The sequence below is a fragment of the Pseudomicrostroma glucosiphilum genome (genome assembly GCF_003144135.1).
Source record: "Pseudomicrostroma glucosiphilum strain MCA 4718 unplaced genomic scaffold BCV69scaffold_5, whole genome shotgun sequence".
Classification (NCBI taxonomy): domain Eukaryota; kingdom Fungi; phylum Basidiomycota; class Exobasidiomycetes; order Microstromatales; family Microstromataceae; genus Microstroma; species Microstroma glucosiphilum.
The window spans coordinates 886,875-905,869 of record NW_020289917.1 but is presented as its reverse complement, the minus strand read 5'-3'; the positions used below and the strand labels follow the sequence as shown (position 1 = coordinate 905,869).

At 57.1% G+C, this 18,995-nt stretch overlaps 8 protein-coding genes across 8 annotated transcripts; 1 reads left to right on the top strand and 7 right to left on the bottom strand.

Moving 5' to 3' along the window:
- Window positions 1–6: 6 nt before the first annotated feature.
- BCV69DRAFT_298624 (hypothetical protein) lies at window positions 7–1,122 on the bottom strand (the record flags this gene model as incomplete). Its single annotated transcript, XM_025494236.1, has 1 exon — window positions 7–1,122. The coding sequence occupies one exon, from the start codon at window positions 1,120–1,122 to the stop codon at window positions 7–9; it is 1,116 nt and encodes a 371-aa protein (XP_025348783.1).
- A 690-nt stretch (window positions 1,123–1,812) lies between these two features.
- On the bottom strand, window positions 1,813–2,258 carry BCV69DRAFT_298623 (UPF0057-domain-containing protein; the record flags this gene model as incomplete). Its single annotated transcript, XM_025494235.1, has 3 exons — window positions 1,813–1,853; window positions 1,942–1,979; window positions 2,149–2,258. 3 exons carry the CDS (start codon window positions 2,256–2,258, stop codon window positions 1,813–1,815), a joined length of 189 nt encoding a protein of 62 aa, XP_025348782.1.
- A 1,149-nt stretch (window positions 2,259–3,407) lies between these two features.
- On the bottom strand, window positions 3,408–4,464 carry BCV69DRAFT_277002 (hypothetical protein; the record flags this gene model as incomplete). The annotated part of the gene is made up of 4 exons (XM_025491131.1): window positions 3,408–3,875; window positions 3,955–4,125; window positions 4,198–4,283; window positions 4,365–4,464. The coding sequence occupies 4 exons, from the start codon at window positions 4,462–4,464 to the stop codon at window positions 3,408–3,410; spliced, it is 825 nt and encodes a 274-aa protein (XP_025348781.1).
- A 230-nt stretch (window positions 4,465–4,694) lies between these two features.
- BCV69DRAFT_312113 (hypothetical protein) lies at window positions 4,695–6,238 on the top strand (the record flags this gene model as incomplete). The annotated part of the gene is made up of 3 exons (XM_025494898.1): window positions 4,695–5,029; window positions 5,146–5,410; window positions 5,491–6,238. Coding segments are annotated over 3 exons (1,244 nt in total), but the record flags the coding sequence as incomplete, so codon positions are not given.
- BCV69DRAFT_282338 (alpha/beta-hydrolase) lies at window positions 6,234–10,373 on the bottom strand. The gene is made up of 2 exons (XM_025492322.1): window positions 10,032–10,373; window positions 6,234–9,914 (listed from the first exon to the last, which is right to left on the bottom strand). The coding sequence occupies exons 1-2, from the start codon at window positions 10,180–10,182 to the stop codon at window positions 6,439–6,441; spliced, it is 3,627 nt and encodes a 1,208-aa protein (XP_025348779.1). The 5' UTR covers window positions 10,183–10,373; the 3' UTR covers window positions 6,234–6,438.
- Window positions 10,374–10,854: 481 nt separating this feature from the next.
- BCV69DRAFT_312111 (TPR-like protein) lies at window positions 10,855–13,023 on the bottom strand. Its single transcript, XM_025494897.1, has 2 exons — window positions 12,118–13,023; window positions 10,855–12,038 (listed from the first exon to the last, which is right to left on the bottom strand). Exons 1-2 carry the CDS (start codon window positions 12,861–12,863, stop codon window positions 10,949–10,951), a joined length of 1,836 nt encoding a protein of 611 aa, XP_025348778.1. The 5' UTR covers window positions 12,864–13,023; the 3' UTR covers window positions 10,855–10,948.
- An 851-nt stretch (window positions 13,024–13,874) lies between these two features.
- Window positions 13,875–15,590, bottom strand: BCV69DRAFT_298618 (hypothetical protein; the record flags this gene model as incomplete). Its single annotated transcript, XM_025494234.1, has 1 exon — window positions 13,875–15,590. One exon carries the CDS (start codon window positions 15,588–15,590, stop codon window positions 13,875–13,877), a length of 1,716 nt encoding a protein of 571 aa, XP_025348777.1.
- Window positions 15,591–16,706: 1,116 nt separating this feature from the next.
- BCV69DRAFT_282335 (tryptophan synthase beta subunit-like PLP-dependent enzyme) lies at window positions 16,707–18,914 on the bottom strand. The gene is made up of 3 exons (XM_025492321.1): window positions 18,811–18,914; window positions 18,132–18,719; window positions 16,707–18,056 (listed from the first exon to the last, which is right to left on the bottom strand). Exons 1-3 carry the CDS (start codon window positions 18,859–18,861, stop codon window positions 16,947–16,949), a joined length of 1,749 nt encoding a protein of 582 aa, XP_025348776.1. The 5' UTR covers window positions 18,862–18,914; the 3' UTR covers window positions 16,707–16,946.
- Between the last annotated feature and the right edge of the window lie 81 nt (window positions 18,915–18,995).

The following is an 18,995-nucleotide window of genomic DNA, read 5'->3' as shown; positions in this document are numbered from 1 at the left end:
GCTCATCTACATTGACCGTCCCTCCTCAAGAGCCAGCACGAGCTCGAGGACTTTAGTCCCCTCGACCCAGTCCTTAACCCTAACCAGACAGACCTCTTCCGCTCTCCTCTCTTCCTCCTCTTCACTCCAAGGCTCCGTCCTCTTTGGATCCACCGGTCGCAAGCTTCCTCCTGCTCCCTTCCCCTCACCTTGGCCCTTGCCTTCCTCCCCTGCCTTAAGCCACATTTGCAGCGCCTCGTATCCGTCCAGTACGCGTCCACGAAGACCTATCCGCTCAAGAGTAGAGAGGAGGGAGGCGCCTTCGCCTAGGATGAGTCCGAGGGAGGCTTCGATTAGGCAGGGAAGATCGGTATTCGAGTCGCCTGCATAGACGCTGTAGCTGTGCGTCTTGCCTTGTTGGGCACTTGCATTTTGAAGACGTTTCTCCTCTGCTTTACTCATCTCCCGTCGCATCAAACGCAACTTGTCCAGTCCAGTTCGGATCCCTCCCTCCTGCTCCCCCTCGGCAGCGCCCTTGTTCAATGCTCCTGTCCCGCGCTTGGTGATAGGATCTAGTACGGGATCATTTGCGTAGACGAAGTGTAGTGGGAGTGGCTGGAGAGAGGCACGTACGAAGACGGTGGACCAGGAGACGGAGATGATGCCTGCTAGTACGCGGGGCTGGAGTTGAGGGGCTCCCGAGCCTGAGGTGGAAGTTGAGGTGGTGCGTTGTAGGAACTCTTGCAGGGTTGATTGCTCAGCCTGCCCCATTTCAGAGCTCCTCACACCCCTCCTCAATCGTACCCCTTCCCTCCCCCTCTTCTCTGCATCCTCCTGTGTCCATCCTACAAAGAGTCCCCCCTTTTCCACTCTTGCAACACTCTTACGCTCTACATCAGCCAGAGAGCCCAAGAAACGAAGCTGACCGCGAATCGTGTCTCGCTCTCCCCCATAGGAAGCTTCATGATCGCGCATATCGGAGAGGTATGCTTGCGTGTACGAAGAGAAGTCTTTTGGGTCTGGCTGCGAGGTAGAGGAAGAAGAGGAGGAAGAAGAAGAGGAAGGGGAAGGAGGAGGAGAAGGAATGAGAGAGAGGGTATCGTGCGAGCTGAGCGTCTCGTCAAAGTCTAGGAAGAGGTACATCTTCGGTGATGTTGGCTTGGATGTGGTAGGGGCAAGGATAGGGCGCGACTGCTGCCGAGTAGCAGCTGTGCAGAAGGAACGATACGAGAGATGACGAGTGGCAGTGGCAATGGTAGCGCAAGAGAAGAGAGGCAATCTAAGCGAAACAGAGAGCATGTACCACTGCAGACTTCTACTCTGTCATGTAGACTAGCATAGAGCTTTGAAGGGTGATCGAACGGATCCGATTCCGCCTCGGACCGAATCCTCCGAGCCCGACTGGCCGGCTTCGCCTCCACACGGGTCCACGCGCAAGCTCCCTTTTGCCCGCCTCGCGGTCAGAGAGAGGGTCACCACGTTCTCTGCTCGATCGACTCGTGAGCAGAGGGAGATGCAGACCAGGTGACTGCGACGTAGCATGGACAGGGACATCACACCGTCTTCGATCGAGCAAGTCATGAACAGGTCAGGGTGTGGATGAATTCAATGCCCTTCTACTTGAGAATTGGCGTACACAAGCTTTGAGACCCTCCCCACTGGGGTATGCATCGTCCATTTCCTGGCTCATGGACCGTCGTCGACGTCCTACACATCTCCTGCTACAACTGCTACTGATGCTCAGAGAACCCTGCTCTTTCCTTCGCTTCGCTTTGCAATGGTATCCGTCTGTCCTCCATCTCGTCTCTCGTCTTCATATTCCCGAAGAGATCCTCAGAATTTGAAGATGACATAGATGGCGTGGATGATACCGGCTGGGAAAGGGAAGATTGAGTGAGGGAGTGTGGAGATGTCAGTACGTGGCCAATTGAGTGTGGACTCGTTCTTCCTTATTATACTCACGGATGTAACCCAGAATGGTCAACAGGATGTTGATCCAGCTAAAGGGGTGAGTGGAAGATTGCAGGAGCAGTGAACAGCATCAGTGACTGTGCCCGTATCATCTTGCGAATCCAAATTCCTCGCTGTCTTTAGGGGCCTGACACTCTAACCAGCAATCCCTGTCCTCCAGCCTTCTCTCCCCTCATACGCCCACGCTAGTAGACTCACAATGAGGCACCACATCCAACCTCGAGGAACACACCGAGAGGTGGGACGAAGATGGCCACTGTGGGCGGGGTAGGCAAAGGTGAGGTGAAGAGAGTGGAGGCACGCGTCATGATCAGTAAAAGCATTCTCAGGGGTAATACACGTTGCGCGGGAACAGGGTGGAGGACTCACAGATGATCTGAGTGGGGCAAATTCAGTAGAGAAGAGGTTGGCAGGAGAAATGAGCGGGAAAGGAGGGAGGGAGGGAAGAAGAGGTGATCGTCGTGTCAGTGAAGCTGGTCTTGACGGTCTTCAATGCGATGCTCAGCAGCTTAAGGGGTTGATCTGTTCCCACCCCTCCTCCTCCACCACCACCACTTCTGTGTTGCTAAAGACTCCGTACCAGCCCTATTTCGACTGTCAGTCCCGCCCTGTTCCCTCATGTGTTGAAATCACCTGCAATCCAGACGCCACCTCCCGACTTCTCGTCCTGCCATCAGACCCAACTCCTCGAACCTATCGCGCCTCGGTCTTAAGCGGTCTTAGGGACACTGACCTTGATAATGTCAGAGCAAGTGAAAGGCATCTTTGCGAAATGTGTAGAGTAGAGTAGTGGTGGGGTATGTGTTTTTAGAAAGTCTAGTGCGAGTATGTGCTATCGAGAGATGTGTGTATGGTACAGGAGGAAAGAGGGGTAAAGATGCGGCGGACACGGAGACAACAGGGTCCCCCTCCCCTCACCGTCAGTTCTTGGGTGCGGTGCAACCCGACCATCCGTCCATCCGACCACAAGCGGCAGGCCCCGTCGGACTGACACACTGACACTGACGGAGATGTGCAGAGGAAGAGGAGAGACAGACACAGCTGAGGCAGCAGCAGCAGCACTCCAGCTCTGGCTCCTGATTTGCTCCACCTCCCCTTTCTTGCCTGCCCGCCCGCAAAATGACTCGCCTGGCACAGCCTCCGACGTCATTGCCAATCGGTGCTACGCGCCCTTCGGTGAGATGGACGCCGCCGCCGCCGGACAGCCTCGTGCCGAGAAGTGGGGCGGCTTCCGTTTCCACCGCTGGTGCTGCTTTGTGACTCCGACCGTCTTTCCCTCGATAATCGACATAGCCCTGGTACCAATCTGTGCACCGCTTTGGAGCAACAACGTGTCCAAGCGAGTCTGCAGTGCTTGCTTCACAACGCAATGGACCAATGAGGGAAACACGCCATGTGGGCTATTTGTCGCCGTTAATTGCTCTAACAGCCAGCCAGCCAGCCAGCCACTGACCTACTCATGTACGACGAGCTACCCCGCCTCCGATTGCACCATTGCTTCCAAGCCTCTTCTTCTTGGCTGCATCTGCATCGCCTCTCGATTCTTGGCTGCCGTTGTTCTGACCGGGACCCAAAGGCGATGCTTCGCTATTGATGCTCCTGTCTGCCATCTCCTTTCTTTTCAGCGGACTCTTGAAAGGCGTCTTGAAAGGATGAGGGGAAAGAGGACCCTTCCGCGCCGCTGATGCAGGTGAAGCGACATTGGAGACAGGCCCGCGTGTGGGCGTCGAGGTGCTCGTAGCTGCCGAAGCAGGCTGAAAGCGGCCTACGGAAGAAGTGGAAGCAGAAGAGCTGCTGGACCCACCAGGAGTACGAGGTGCGGTCGAGGTAGCTCCACGAGCGGGTGAGCCCATTAGCGATTGAGGTGTTTGCATCGACTTGCGAGCCCTCGCTAGCTCTTTGGCTTGCAGTAGGGGCGTGATGTCCTGGACAGACGTCGCATGCGGCAAAGGATCGTCAGCTCCGGCTGTAGGGAAGCGGCTCACGACCTGACGCCGTACTCACCGTCCTAGTGACCTTTTGAAAACGCTGGATCTGGACTACGAAATCTCTCACCGTCACCTCGCTGTCGTCAGCAAAGACAGGAGGGGTCGGGGGACCACCAGGTCTGATCGGCGATCCATTGGTGAAGAATTGATCTGCTAGCTCTATATCTGCTTCATCGTAGAGGAAGACCTGTGCGTGGTGCAAGTACGTGAGCCTGCTGAGGAGCATATATGCTGTATGTCTGGCCACGGCTCAGCTGACCTTTCCATTATAAGTGTGATGTGCAAGCCTTCCATCGTGCCAGACTCGATTGGTCTCCTTCTTGTCCTTGTCGCCAGAGAAGAGCACTAAGAGGCACAGCAAGGCGGCGGCACAGATCCATGTCAGCTCTGCCGTGGCAATGGATGGGCTGCTGCAGCCTGACGTACCTAGGTAGTGCCTGACGATGGCATACTTGGGAGTGCTGCTGCTGCTGTTGCTGCCTGATGCTGAGCTCAATGCCGAAGTGGAAGCTACTGGGGACGCCATGGCAGCAATAGAGGGGAATGCTCAGAGGATACAAGTAGCCAGAGAGGCTGTCGGCCCAAGACGCGTGCTCACGGAAGTGGCTCCACGCCAAGCGGAGCGGACTGATGGTGCAGCTGTCTGTCGCGTGGTGCTTTCGCTTCTCATCGGATTTGATTGCCGGCTGAGTCCGATCGATTGCTGCACAGACCCAGTGCCTGAGCCGGCGGGGCGGATCAGAGGGCGGGTAAGAAGGATGACTCGTGGTACAGCGCTCAGCCTCAAAGGGCACCAAAGGGGCCCCGTTTCCCCTCCTTGGGTCCTCTCCCTCTCTCTCTTCCTTCATCCTCACCAACTCAACGATACCCACACGTGGATCATGAGCGATACCGTCTCCCTCCCACCCAGCTACCAGGAGCCCTCCTCCTCAGGTCCAAACGGCAATGCTCACCAGGAGCTTCTGGTGCGAGGCGCCGACGAGCCTGGCACAATCGCCTTTGTCGATCTGCCCGGAGGTCGCACGACTTCCCACCGGCTTGCGCGCAATGAGAGTGGAGGGGTGGATCTGGTAGATGTAGCTAGAGCAGAAGTGAGTAGCGGCAGGTGATTCTTGGCAGCAGGCAGCGATAGGAGTACCTCGCGCTTTTCCTTCGGCTTTCTCACCTATCTCTTGGTACCGCCTCTCGGACATCTCCACCCCACCAGACAATCTACACTATTCAAGCAGAAGCAGGCTCGAAAGTATTCACAGCCACTCGTCTCACCGATTCTGCCGACTCTTCTCCAGCGACGACGAGTGTGAAACCAGAAAAGATCAGTCGGGCAGGCGGATTCATCTACAAGGCTGCCTTCCCTAACCCTTACCTTGAAGGGACTAGATGCGTCTGGAAGGGGTCCATCTTCCAGAGTGTGGAGTTGTACGCCAAAGATACTTCGGGACAGCGGACGCCGATTGCTCTTTACATTCGAAGTGAGTGTATGACCACGTCAGATCCTGCCATGGGAGTCGGAATTCTGACTCTGTCCTCCTTGCTCTCTCTTCCTCTCCAGAGCCAAATGGAGAGCACACTCTTCGCCTCTACCCCCTCTCCCCTCCCTCCACCTCCTCTTCCTCCTCCTCCTCGTCGAACCCACCCTTCCCCTCTCTCCCTCTAATCCTCTCCACCCTCTACCCCTTTCTCCAACTCTACTGGAAATACACCCGCAAGACCTTTACTTCCGACAAGAAGCTAAGCGAATGGAGCGCAACCGCCCAGCCTTCCAAGTGGGATTCGAGGATCTTGGGGAAAGCGCAGAGCGGAAAGGGCAAGGAGAAGGGAGGTGCACTCCCGGGAAATGGGAGGGATGCGCATCCTTCCAGTCTTCCCCTCAATGGTAATGGGGAAGCGGCACAAGGGTGGGAAGGAGGAGGAGGAGGAGCAGGGCACTATGATGATGCAGATGCAAAGACACTGCAGACCTCTTCGGACGAAGGAGGGTACGACTCGGACGACGATCTAAAGGGCGGATTTAGCGCTGGTACTGGTACTGGTACTGGTACTGGTACTGGTACTGGTACTGGCGTCGGCGCAGGTGAGAGACAAGGGACACCCACTACAGCCGCGGCGGGCGAAGAGTCGCCTGGTACCGCTACTGGTCGGGCGGGCAAGTCTCCATCGCGCTTGGGGAAACTCTTTGGTAGGAGAGGAGATTAGACAGGCAGGTCCACTGAGGAAGATGGAAAGATGGTGAGAGACGAGGGATGAAGCGAAAGACGAGGGTCGGGGCTGGGGATGAGGACGAGGTCGTAGCCAGGGAGAGGGGGGGGGGGGGGGGCGATCATGCACCACGTTGTTTCGGGCTTGAGTTTTCTTGAAAAAATGGTATCGAATATGCAATCTCAAGGACATAAGTCTTCCGCTCCAAGTATACAGGGGAAGAGGTAAAGGGCCGAATTGGACTTGCTCGGATCGTGACTTGGACTTGGCCTAGGTTGAATGCGTGTGTGCATGAAAGCCCTCACCCCCTCTTCCTACCTCTACTCGCTGCTGAGCCCACCCCTGCACCTGCACCTGCAACCGCTCCTGCTCCATCAAGCGAATCTCCCTCCCCTTCCTCACCATCTCGATCTCCATCAAGGGTAGATTCATAGGATCGCTCCTCCTCCCCCTCTCCTTCCTCTTCCTGGTCGTCCTCTTCCGATCCCTCCTCCTCTTCCTCACTACTAGAGCCAATCGCGCTCCCTCCCCCTCCTCCTGCTGCAGCATCGACGCCTGCAGCAGCACCCCCTGTCTGCCCACGTCTACCTCGACCGCGACCTCGACTTTGAGCATGAGCTTGACTCTGGGTGCGAGTGCGATTGCGACTGCCACTTTGCCCTCTGCCTCGCTCTGTATTCTGTCCACTTGCACTACCACCAGTAGCACTACTGCCATTCCCGTTGCCATTGGGCCCCCCACCACCACCGCCGCCACCCTGTTGCAAGCCCAGAATCGCCTCGTCCCTCCTCCTCTGGAGGAGCGACTCCTCATTAATGAGCAAAGCACGCGTCCTTGAGTCCATTGTACCCTTTTCTGCTCCTAGGCCTACACCCGTGCCGCGAGCTGTAGTACTGCCACTGCCTGCTGCACCTGCTGCACCACCTCCTCCTCCGTGGGAAGAGCCATTGACCCCGCCACCACCTCCGATGGGGGAGCGAGATCGACTGATCCCGCCAAAGGAGGAGCGACGAACCCCTCCGTCCGCAGCGCTAGTGCCCGCACTTGCTTCCAGCTCGGCAGGTGGAGGTCGTAGCCCGGCAGCTGAGGCGAGATGCGCTCTCGTGGCACGTACATCGCTAAAGGAACTTGGGCGATTGCGACTGGACGTCGTGGCGGCACCGGGAGGAGCAGTTGTTGACCTGGCAGAGGGCGTCCTACCCTCATTGCCATTACTGCTGGGACTGCCGCTGGTGCCGCTGCCGCTACCGCCACCTTGCTGTTTGTCGATACTAGGTGCTGTGCCCTGCCCACCGCTCGCTCCTACACCAGGCGGTTCACCCTTGAGAGCTGCAATGGCCGGCAGCTGTAGAGGACCCTTTGGTGGTCCCGCACTGCCATTGCCGTGACCGGTCCACTGTGGAGAGCGTGCAGAGGAGCTGGACCCAGCTGCCGCGGCAGCACCTCCGAATGTCGCTGGATGATCGCCAGCAGGGGATCGAGGAGACTGTACAGAAGGGGAACGCATCCTCTTTGGTGTAAAGGAGAGCGGCTCGTCGTCGTCTTCCTCGTCTGCAATGACGCCGCCGTCCAATGCTTGTCCATTGGCGTCTAGCTTCGACGTCCTTTGTGCACCTGCAGCAGCACCCTGACGACCTTGCCTCGCCGAGCCATCGTGTCCTCGTCCACTAGGCACAGGCAGCGTTTGAGCCTTTGTTGGTCGACTCGCCTCTTGTTGCTGCCTCAGCTCAAAGAGGCGATCTTCCTCCTCCTCGAAAGTCTCCACGGACCAGGCAGAGATGAAGCTGATGATGTGCTTGGCTTCGGGCCACAGCGCCACCATTTGCAGCAAGCCATGACTGACAGAGGCAATGATCCTCATCTGTACCCAGTCCTCGACATCCTCTTCCTCAATCGGATCCACCGCCGCGGCTTCGGCTTCTGCTGCACCACCCTGCCTCGATGGACCGCCCACGCTCATCCTCAGCCCTTCTCCAAATCTAGCCGATGCACCTGCTCGACGAGACTTGATCTCGGCCTGTTTGGCGAGCTTCGCCTCCCTGATCCGCCCAGCGAATACGACTGTGTCGTCACAGATCGGATCCTTTTCACCGCAGATGAACAGAACCGGAGGGAATTCGGCCAGAAGCTTGGCGGGAGCTACAATGGGGGAGAGTAAGTAGTCCTTGTCAAAGTCCGGCTGCCGACGTGGACCAACATAAAGCAAGGCCATCGATCGCATCATGGATTGTGTCAGGATCCGATCTTGGAAGTACCCAGCCATGGAAGTCATCGTCAACCTTGTACCGCCAGTAGAAGTCTTCTTGCGCCTCTCACTGCGCTCTGCGTCTGCTTTCTGCTGACTGGCAGCAAGCTGCCGCTGTCGCTCCTCATCTTCGCTAGCTGCATACCACAAATCCGACTGCCACGCGAGATTCTCGCGATCCTGGGTATCGGCTGCCGTCGTATACTGAGGCGTAGGAAGAGGCGATGCATTGTCGTCTGAAGCCGGCTCGGCATCGGCAAATCGAGCCCGCTCGGCGAGATGAAGCTGAGCTTGGTTCGCGAGGGAGGTATAGCTCTTGTCCACCGAAGACGTAGGAGGTCGGCCTTTTGGTGGCTGAGAGGTGCGGGCTCGCGACTTGTCTTGCTGTTGCTGTTGCCGCTGCTCTTGCAGAGCCTTCTGTGTCTGCTCGGCTCGAATACCAGAAAGACTTGCCGAGCTGCTCTGACGAGAGCGACTACGTGATCGTGGCCGCAGAGGGCTGCCCTTCCTCCCAGCTTTGCTATCCTCTTCAGCCTGGGCTGCTTGCATCTGCAAATTCTGTAGATTGACTTCGCTCTGTGCCTTGAGCACACGCAAATGATCTGGCTGCATCCACGCCGTGAACGAGAAGTTCAAGCTGGGGTACGCGAGGATCATACAGAGGGGCTTGGGAAGGGGCGGTGGTTTAGGGGATCCGCTCAGAGCAGCAAAGGCAGACTTGATGTGTGGTTGAGGATACTCGAGGATCTTGAGCATCACCCCAGTAGCCAAATTACCGCCGGCAGAATCACCAGACAGGATCATGCGGAAGCGAGAGCTGCCTGACATGCCAATGGCCTTTCCTCGTGTCTCTATCAGCGTACGATAGACGTCGAAACACTCCTCGAGTGCAAAGGGGTATGGATACTCCGGCGCCTTGCAGTAATCGATTGCCAATACCGGTCTTTCCATCTCCTTTGCCAGCTGTCTCAGCCGCTCCTCGTGGTCGCGAGGACTCATGCAGATGAATCCACCGCCAGGGAAATCGAGGTAGAGCTCTTCCTCCTTGGCAAGCTCTGCCTCCTTGCCACTGGCATAGAAGAGCCAAGCATTGATGGGTCTTTTTGAGTGAGCCCCTACAGTAGGGCGAGGGAGTAGAATCGGCCTTGCAATAGGTAGAGAAGGTCTGTGGAACCAAGTCGCGAGGCGTACATAGGGGTTATTAGACGTCTTCTCCCAGGTATACCGCATCATATCGAGGGTACAGAATGCCCTGTACCTCCTCAGCTTCTCATCAGCCTCGTTAGCAAAGACAATGTAGTAAGCAGAGAAGATGACGCTGAGCAGGTCTCTCAGCCATATTGGCCTGACATTCATGGCCGTGGCAAAGCCGGCGTCGAGGGCGGTGACGATCCAGGTGACGCGGTAGAAGGAGCGCGAGTACATTGCGGCTAGAGGTTCGGGGGCTCCAAAGCCAAAGACGGCGTCGACATGACGGAAGGCATAGAGACACATGAGGGTGGACAGAACCACCTTCCATGGCGAGTAGCGACCTGGATTAGAAGAGGAGGAGGAGGAGAAGGAGTAGTCAGGATCAGCAGTCCCTTTGCACCGCCCCTACACTGGGTCGACAGCCTTGTCCCCCTTAGCATGCCAAAGCGACGACTGACCCATCCTCTTATTTGCCCATCTGATCCACTTGGATCTAGCTGGTCCCTCTCTTGGGCTCCTTTTCAGCACTGCCCCCCAGAAAGCCAAGACTGCCAGCACCTGCAACCTCTTGAGGCTGGTCGAGGGCCGACCGAGGAGATGGTCTATCATGATGTGATCACTGGTGGCGCAGACTCTAAGAGAAGAGTGGGCGAAGTGTGAGGAGGAGGAGGTGGAGAGGGGAGGGTGGCGCTTGGCCCAGCATCAAGATAACGACGTGGGTGGTAGGGGGGGAAACAATCAGGAGCCTCCCCTCTGGCCACTATGGTACAAAGGAGAGGGAGAGATGAGGAAGAAACAAAGGGGTGAAAAGGAGACGAATGAGAAGAAGTTCGAGGGGGGAGTATCCGCCTAAAGGGGGACAGAAAGGAGGTAACGTCTAGCCCAGCCCATCCATTCATTGCCTTTGCCTTCCCGTCGGCGGATGTGCGTGCGTGTGCGTGTGTGTGCCGCCTGGCCGTGTTGCTCTCTTCCTCTGCTCTCCAGCTGCAACCGGGGGCCATCCAGCCAAGCCCGGCTGAACCATCACCCGCGTGCACGGACGCACCTCGCCGCTCCGTCCCTCGCACCACGCCCACGAAAGGCCCGGTTGGGCGGAGCCTCCCCCCCCCCTGCAGGTGAGATGAGGGGACAAATCAAAAAAGGGATAGGGGTAGAGGAAAGCAGCCGGTGAGATAACGAACAGCAGATGGGAAAGCGCAGTTGAGGCAACTCAGTGATCCCCAGTGCGTAGAGAAGGAAGGGAGGTGATCTTGTGAGTGGAAGGGCCGATCGGACTAAGGTGCATGGAAGCATGAGTGTATCGATTGATGACAGCATAGAGAGAATGAGAGTGACAACAACGACGACATATATCTGACAAAAGGAAGACTCGACTCTAAAAGTCAAAGGGGAAATGTCCTCCTCCAGCTCTACCACCTCCACCAGAATGGGTAAATTGTTGCTTGAAGAAGTGCTGTCCTCCTCCTCCTCCGCCCGCCTGCTGCTGCTGGAAAAAGTGTTGGAAAGGATGAGCTCCCCCACCTCCTTGTTGAAAGACAAAAGGATTGCCGTGTCCACCTGGATGTCCACCAGCGCCGGCCATGGGATCATTCGGATCCACACCAGAGTCGAATTGAGCGCGCTTCTCTGCATCTCCGAGGACATCAAAGGCCTCATTGATCTGCGCCATCTTCTCTGCGCTCCCACCCTTGTCCGGATGGTTCTCCTTGGCCAACTTGCGATAAGCCTTCTTCAAGGTGGGACCATCCACGTCCCGCGGCACACCCAGAACCTTGTAGTAGTCCTTGGTCGTAGACTGTTTCAGCAGACGTTGCGCCTTTTGCAACTTGGACAAGATGCTCTGATCCTGCCCGCCCGCCTTCTCCGATGCAGTACGCAGGAACCGCACGGCCTCTTCGTACTTCTCCTCCTTGAGCGCCTCGTCTCCCTTGTGAACCAAAGCCCAAGGCTCCTCCGGCTCCCGCGCGAGGACCGCCTCGCAATAAGGCTTGGCCTTACTGTGCTCATTGAGCTCGGTGTGGGCACGGCAGTGCAATTTCCGAAGGTAATGCAGCAGACCACTCCTCTCTACGGCATCTGAGATACTCGGAGGAATGAGCGCTTCCTTTGGCGCTGCACCGTCTTCTTGCCCATCGTGCCGTGCTGGCTGCATGTCGCTCTTAATCGCCGCCGTCACCTCATCGATGATCGTCGGACCTCCGACTTTGGCCCCCTTGAGAGCAGACAAGACCGGTCTCCATGTTCCCCCCTCTGCAAACTTCTCTGCCTTCTTCAGAGCCTTTTCCACCGTCCTCATCTTCCTGTGCGCTTTGGCACAGACCTTGTTGTCTGGATCCGAGGTAAGACAGGCCTTGAGGTGGGACAACCCAGCCTCTCTTGCGGCGGGCGAGTCACCTAGAATGTAGTACTTGAGAGATGAGAGGCGGAGCAGAAGGTCGATGGAGGGAGAGAGGTGGACAATACCGCTGTAAAAAGGGTTGCAAGGAACGTCAGCCATCGCAGCTAGGACTGCTCCGTCCTCATCCTCTCGCCACCACTACTTACCTCCAGTCACTAATCGCATCATCTAGCTCTCCCAGCGCAAGTCTACACTCTCCTCTCCTGCTCCTCGCCTCCAAATGATTAGGACTACCCTCTAGCACAGCAGTAGCTGCAGCTACACACTCCTCCGCCTTGGTCTTGAGTCCCTTGTCCGCTTTCACATCCTTTCCCATCTTGACCCCCTTTTCAATCACTGCCTCCCATCCACTCTTCAAGCGTCCCAGCGCAAAGATTCCACTATCAATCTTGAGCTTCAGCGCTAGACCCTTTTCATCTTTTGCTCCCTTGAGCTTGAGGAATGCCTGAATAGCTTCACTGGCGCGATCTAGCTCTCCCTCCTTCATAAGTACATTCGCCCGATCAAAGTGAGCCTGTGCAAACTCGGGTTTTAGTACAAGGAGTTGATCCAGATCGGCCAGTGCTGCCGAGGTACGACCGAGGGAGAGGGCAGCAGTGGCTCGACGGTAGTAGCTGAGGTAGGCAGTGGGATCTAGGAGAATAGCCTCGTCAAAGGACTGGATGGCGTTGTGGAACCGGCCAGTGGACATGGAGAGGGTACCCTCCTTGAGGAGCTCAGAGGCCGTCTTACCGCTACCGCTGCTGGCAGTGGAGCTTGAGCTACTACCGCCGCTGCCACTGGCTGAGCCGCTGCTGGCATCTTGAGCGGCTATGAGGGTAGTGGATGTGGATAGCAGCAGGTATAAAGTAAAGGAGAGGGCCAGGAGAGTGAAGAGGCGAGAGGAGCGCATGATGGGCGTTGCGATCCCCAGGGGACGAACTGTTCGAACGTCGGCCCTCAAGGAGTGAACAAGCGGGGTGAGGCTGTACGCAAGCTCGTGCGGTGGTTAGTCGCTGTGCTGTAGCACTGTATAGTAAGATCTCCAGAGTCTGAAGCGTGATAAAGGAGACCAACTAGACAAACACAATGCAATGTCCCCTCGCTCCCTCGCCCCTCTCCGCCCCCACTGCCCTCTTGCCTCTTTCCACGGCATTCGGGCAGCGTGCGTGCGTGCGTGCGGACGGGCGAGCCTGTGCCTGCGCCTGCGCCTGCCTTCCACATCACCACCTCCGCCCGTCCGTCCGCTTGCAGCTACACCCACTGCGACGACCTGGCGACGACCTTGCGCCTACAGGCAGTCAAGCGCAACTCACGCCAGACGACTAGCGCCTCTTCACTCTTCACTCTTCGTCTCTTCACTCTCGGATCTTGGAAATATCATATCAGGCAGTAACTGTAGCATTGTAGAGCAACGCAACACAACGCGAAGCAGCTTAACACGCAGAATGCATACGGCTCGCACCGTGGGATTGAGTGAGTGAGTGAGTGAATGAATGAGTGGGGAAAAGAAGCGAAAGCAAAAGACGTTACACGTTAGAAGTTAGACGTTGAGATTTTCAAAGATGGAGTTGAGTTAGGTTATATGCTGAAAGAAGAACAAAAAACAAAGAGGAGGAAGAAGAAGAAGAAGACAAAAAGAAGAAGGATGCAACAAAGAGGTAGGCCAACTCATTGGTCGGGCGGGGCGCTCATATATGAGTAAAAGTAGGGGAGGGGCTGTCAAAGCCCTGCGACTGCGAAGGAAAGCAAGTAAGCAAGCATGAAAGAGAGAGGGGGAGAGCAAGAATAGAGGGGTGAGGGGCAGGTGAAAGAGCTGAGGCAGGCTCTCACCACGCCGGAAGGAGGGGGGCATAAAGAGTAAAGTACATACATCGAGTATCCGTCTGGCTGGGCTGGGCTGCCTCTGCTCGGAAGATTGACCTTAGGAGCAGTCCACTGCCTCAGCAGTAGGAGCAGGAGTAGCAGCAGTAGCGCCCGAAGCCTGAGCACCAGCGGCAGCACCAGCTCTGTTCCCACCACTCCCCATCTCCCTCAACTTGCTCAGCGCCTGCTTCCTAGTGCGAGCATTCATCCTCGCAGCAAAGTTGGTGCCAACAAAGTCCGTCGGGGGACCTCTTGGCTGGCGCGAGGCAGGGTGGATCGTAGTTGCTCCGGAGAAGCTGTTGCTGCCGACGAAGCCCGAATCGTCCCTGTTCTCGGCTGAGCGAGGGCGGGATGGCCCCGAGATGGAGGCGGAGGAGGCCTTAAAACCGAGACCGGTGCCGCGGGCAAAGGAAGGTTGTGGGCTCCTGCCGTTGGCAGGGCTGAGAGAGGCAGAAGGCGAAGGAGAGGCATTGACCCTCGCTTTGAGGCTCGAGACGCTGGCCTTGGTCGAGGGAGCAGAGGTAGCTCGTACATCGATGTCCTCTTCTGAAGTCTGAGGTGTGTCGTCGGCACTGTCCCTGTTGGAGTTGAAGCTACGCGAGCTACGAGGGCTGCTCTCATTGGGAGCCGAATCGACAGAATCGTCTCCGAGGGTGACGCCTACGGTAGGCAGCTGCTCGTCCCTAGGAGACGCGGCCGGGCGCCGTCGCCAATTGACGGCCTGGTCGGCCGAGCTTGGCAGCCTCTCCCTCTGTTGTCCCTGTCCTGGCGCTGCAGCGCCTTGTCGTTGCTGGGAGGGGGAGAGCGAGCTTGAGCGGTACATCCTCTCGGCCTCAGAGTGGGCATTGGCTTGGTGCTGCTGGAGTTGCTGCAGGTGCAGGGCATACTGCTGGAACTGCAGCTGGCGAATCTGCTCTTGAGTGGCAGCTACGAGCTGAGCCTGTTGATGCTGCTCGGTGACAGCGTCTAGGGCGACCTGGTAGAGATCTCTGCCAGCGAGCACGCGAGGGTCCAAACGGCCTGCTTCATCCTCCTCGAGGAGCTGAGCGTAAAGCTTCTGCACCTGTCGATTGCGAGTGCTTGCTTGGAGCGAGGCTTGGGCTGCTTGACGTTGCTCTTGAGCGGCCATTTGCTGCTCCCTCTCCTGCTGAGCTTCGAGGGCAGCCTTGAATCGCATCTGCTGTTCGTACTCTTGCTGAATCTGGGCAAAGAGGGCTCGTTGCTGGTGTGCAACGTTCTGCTGCTGGCCTGCTTGAGCGATGGCTGCTTGAGCACGAAGTTGCTCCAAGTGCTGTTCATGAGCCAGCTGAGCCTGGAGCTGCTGCTGTTGCTGCTGCTGCTGTCGCTGGAGAAGGAATTGAGCAACAGCTTCCTCGTTGGCAAGGTACTTTTGGTGAGCTGATGGTCCAGCCTGCCTTTGCTGAGGCTGGCCTTGCGTGGCACCGTAAGAGGCGGCGATGGTCGGGGTGCTCTGCATAGCCGACATCTGAAGGGCCGCAAGCTGAGCTTCGAGTGCGCCCATGTAATCCTGGGCGTCGTCGTTAGCTGTGGGCGGCGTGGTAACCTGCCTCACCCCCCCTGAAACTCCGGGTGTGAAGACGGGCGCATTGGCCTTGAGTCGAGCGGCTGAAGAAGGGGAGAGTGTTGCGGCATTGGGCTGCTCCTGCTGAGCTGGGGAGCCAGATCGAGTCTGACGGCTACCACGAAGGCCGGCGAGGAGGTTGGCTCGGGCGGAGGCCTGGCCATTGGATCGAGGTTGAGATTCGGTGCTCATCTTGGAAACGTAAGGTGTAATGCTGATGGACGGGTATTAAGTAAGTTGTTGTTTGCAAAGGGCCGAGAAGCGCGAAGTCGATCTAGGTGACTGATGAAGGGCTGGGCAAAGAAGGGTCTTGTAGGTAGGCTCAGTCGAGTTCTAGAAGGAAGAGTCGTAAAGTCGATGGAGTTGGACGAAGCAAGAGTGACAGTAGAAGAAGAGTCGGTTTTGTGTATGTCGGAGCCTTGCGAGACGATGATGATCGATCGAAGGTCTAGTGAATGCCTAGAGGAGTCGTATAGGTGGGAAAGAGGGGTCGATCGAGACTTGTCCGTCTACTTGTAGCAATCGGACGCTTTGTACGTGCCGGGCGGAAGAGTGCTATTGGGCAGTGCCGGGTTGCTCGGTCGCAATCGACGGGGCAATAGCAAAGGCTTGAGCAGGGTGTGTGCTTTTGTGCTAGCAAGCGGGGGCTGTGTGCGATCTTGGCTCAGCGTCTACGTCTTGGAATCGTAGGAGTCCCGAGGGGCGGCTAATGTGAAAGCGTGGGAGAAGGGAGCCGGGATCGATGGTGATCTCGCTGGTGGGCGAGGGAGGAGGGTACGAGAAAGAGGAAGTCCTGTCCTGGTTCTATTTGTGTTTTTGTATGTACTCCGTGGGTACTGTGGTTGGGTAAGTCGTGCCGGTCGACGGTGACGAAGCTTACGAAGTGTGTGGGTGTGTCTTTATATTCTTTTCAGGGAGTCTCGAGGGCTTGAGCAAGCGTTGGCTTGGACTGACAGTGTGGTGTAGGTGTAGGTGGTAGGGTGGCGGTCGCTTGAAATCGACGGGCGGCGCGGATGGATCGCGGGGTGGGTTGTGCCAAGCGGCGGGGTCGTACGGGAACAAAAAGGGCGTTGGTGCAAAGGAAAAGAAGAACAGGAAATCAAATGAAGTTGTAGAGTGGGACGGAAGCAATGGAACTCGGGGCGAATGGGTGGTTTGGGAGGGGAAGAGGGGATAGGGGACGAAGGGCAAGAAGAGGGTGAGCGTCAAAGGGGGGTGTATAGGTGAACAGGCAGCGCCGGCAGGGGACGGAGCCAAATAACAAGGCAGGCGTGCGGGCACGGCGACAGAGGCCCTGGTTCCGTAAAGCTCTCTGTCTGACCGAGGCGCGCAAAACTGGCCCCTCGCTCCAGCCTCGCGGCGCGCATGATCCCCTCATCTTACCCCGCAAAGTAGAACAAGGCTTGCACCCAGACGAGAACAAGGGCGCATCGCACGTCAGGCCAGCAAGGCTCTAGGTACTGTAGCTGCTCTACTATCTATTACCCGCTGCGCTACTCCTACAAAATCTATGTCGAGTATCACCGCTCAGACCCTCTCAAACCTTGCTCAGATGCTCTCTGTCCCCTTTCCAGCACTCCCGCTCACCACGCCTTGCTTCTCTGCTTCCCTGTCCAGAACCTTGGCAGTGGCACGGATCAGACACTGCAGCCTCTCCTCTTCGCTTCCCGACGCATCTCCTCCGTCTGCCACCTTGACGTCCTCCACCCTCCTCTCCTTCTCCAGCAGACCGCGCATCTCCACCGGCAGCACGTCCTTCTCAAAGTCAAAGGACACGCCGGACGAAGAGAGCGAAGAGGTCACGGCTTCGGCAAACTTGGCTGGGTGGGCAGTCGCTAGCACAACTTGGTTGGGCTTCGATGACGACGATGACGACGCCTCATTGAGCCAGTTGGCAGCCTGCACACCAACAGCAGTGTGAGGATCAAGCAGGTACGAGGAGCGTCCAGCCGAAGACGAAGGAGCAAAGTACCTCAGGATCGTCTCCCGAATCTGCTCGTCGCTGACCCTCTTTGCCTGGAAGTCCCTCTGGGCAACCTTGAGCTGCTCGGGGCTGACCTCCATCTTGCCCTTGGACTTGAGCTCGTCCATCCACTGCTTGACCTGCTCTCCTGCTTTACTCTGATCGCTGCCCGACGTCTCATAGGCAATGTACCACAGCAGTCGCTCAAAGTTGGAGGACACCAGAATGTCCATGGCCGGAGAAAGAGTCTGCTTGACACCTCCCACTGTTTGAGCCAGTGCTTGCGATTGGGCCTGAGCTCCATCGGATGAGCCAGCAGCGGGGGCTGTCTGAACATCCACTTCCACGTCTTGACCTTCCGACGAAGCCTTCTCGTACCGACCCGACGACCAGAAACGTTCCAGGATGTCGTTCTCATTGGTGGCTACAACCAGACCGCCCTTGATCGGCAGACCGAGTCGCTTGGCATAGTAGCCTGCCAGGATATCGCCAAAGTTGCCCGTCGGCACAACGAATTGCACATTGGCTGCGTCGGGCGAGGTGGGTTCCACTGATAGGGACTTGCAGAGTTGGAAGTAGGCAGAGAAGTAGTAGACGATCTGAGCCAAGATGCGGGCAAAGTTGATCGAATTGATGGCTCCAAGGTGGTGCTTGGCGTTGAATTCGGGTTCCGAGAAGAGAGCTTTCACAATGTCCTGTCATGAGGCAAGATAGAGCGGCAAAGCCGAGTGAGCGGCGGCCTCCGTGTGTCGGCTTCATCTCGTACTCACCTGGCAGTCGTCGAAGCTTCCCTCCACCGCCAAGTTGTGCACATTCTTGTCTAGCACAGTCGTCATCTGAGCCTCTTGAATGGGGCTGACCCTCCCCTTGGGGTGCAGGATGAAGATCTCCACATCCTTCTTGCTCCTCAGACCAGCAATGGCAGCTGATCCTGTGTCTCCCGAGGTAGCTCCCAGAACAGTCAGGCGGTGACGCTCCTTTGCATCTGCAGGGAGTGAGGCATTACGCCTTGCGAGAAAGTACTCGAAGAGGTTGCCCAGGAACTGCAGAGCGACGTCCTTGAAAGCAAAAGTAGGACCATGCCATAGCTCGAGGATGTACTCGCCCTGTCGAGTCTTTTGCAGAGGCGTTGTCAAGTCATGCCTGAAGGTCGAGTAGGACTTGTTGATGAGCGTCTGCAGCTCCGATGAGGGGATACCGCCGTTCGCAGCATCGGAGGGGATGAAGAGGGACAAGACCTTGTGAGAGATCTCGGGAAAAGAGAGAGATGCCCACTCCGATGCCCAGTTGGAGGGCAGAGTAGGCATAGTCGAGGGAATATAGAGGCCACCATTAGGAGCTAGACCCCGCAGGACTGCCTGAGGAAGAAAGGAGGGGAGACGAGAGGCGGGCGTGAAGCGTCAGCCAAATGTTGGACATCGCCCTGTCGAAAGCAACCAAGTAATTCACCTCCTCGAAGGACAGCCTCTCGGGTCCACCACGGGTGCTGAGGTATTGCATCTTTATGAGAAGAGAAGGTACGGCGTGAAGGTACCAGACGGGAGTAGAGAGTGAGGACCCGGTAGCGAGTCAATGAAGAAGATCTGCCGTTGTGGCTTGGCCTGCTTGGCCCACTCGACTCACTCCGCCTCGCG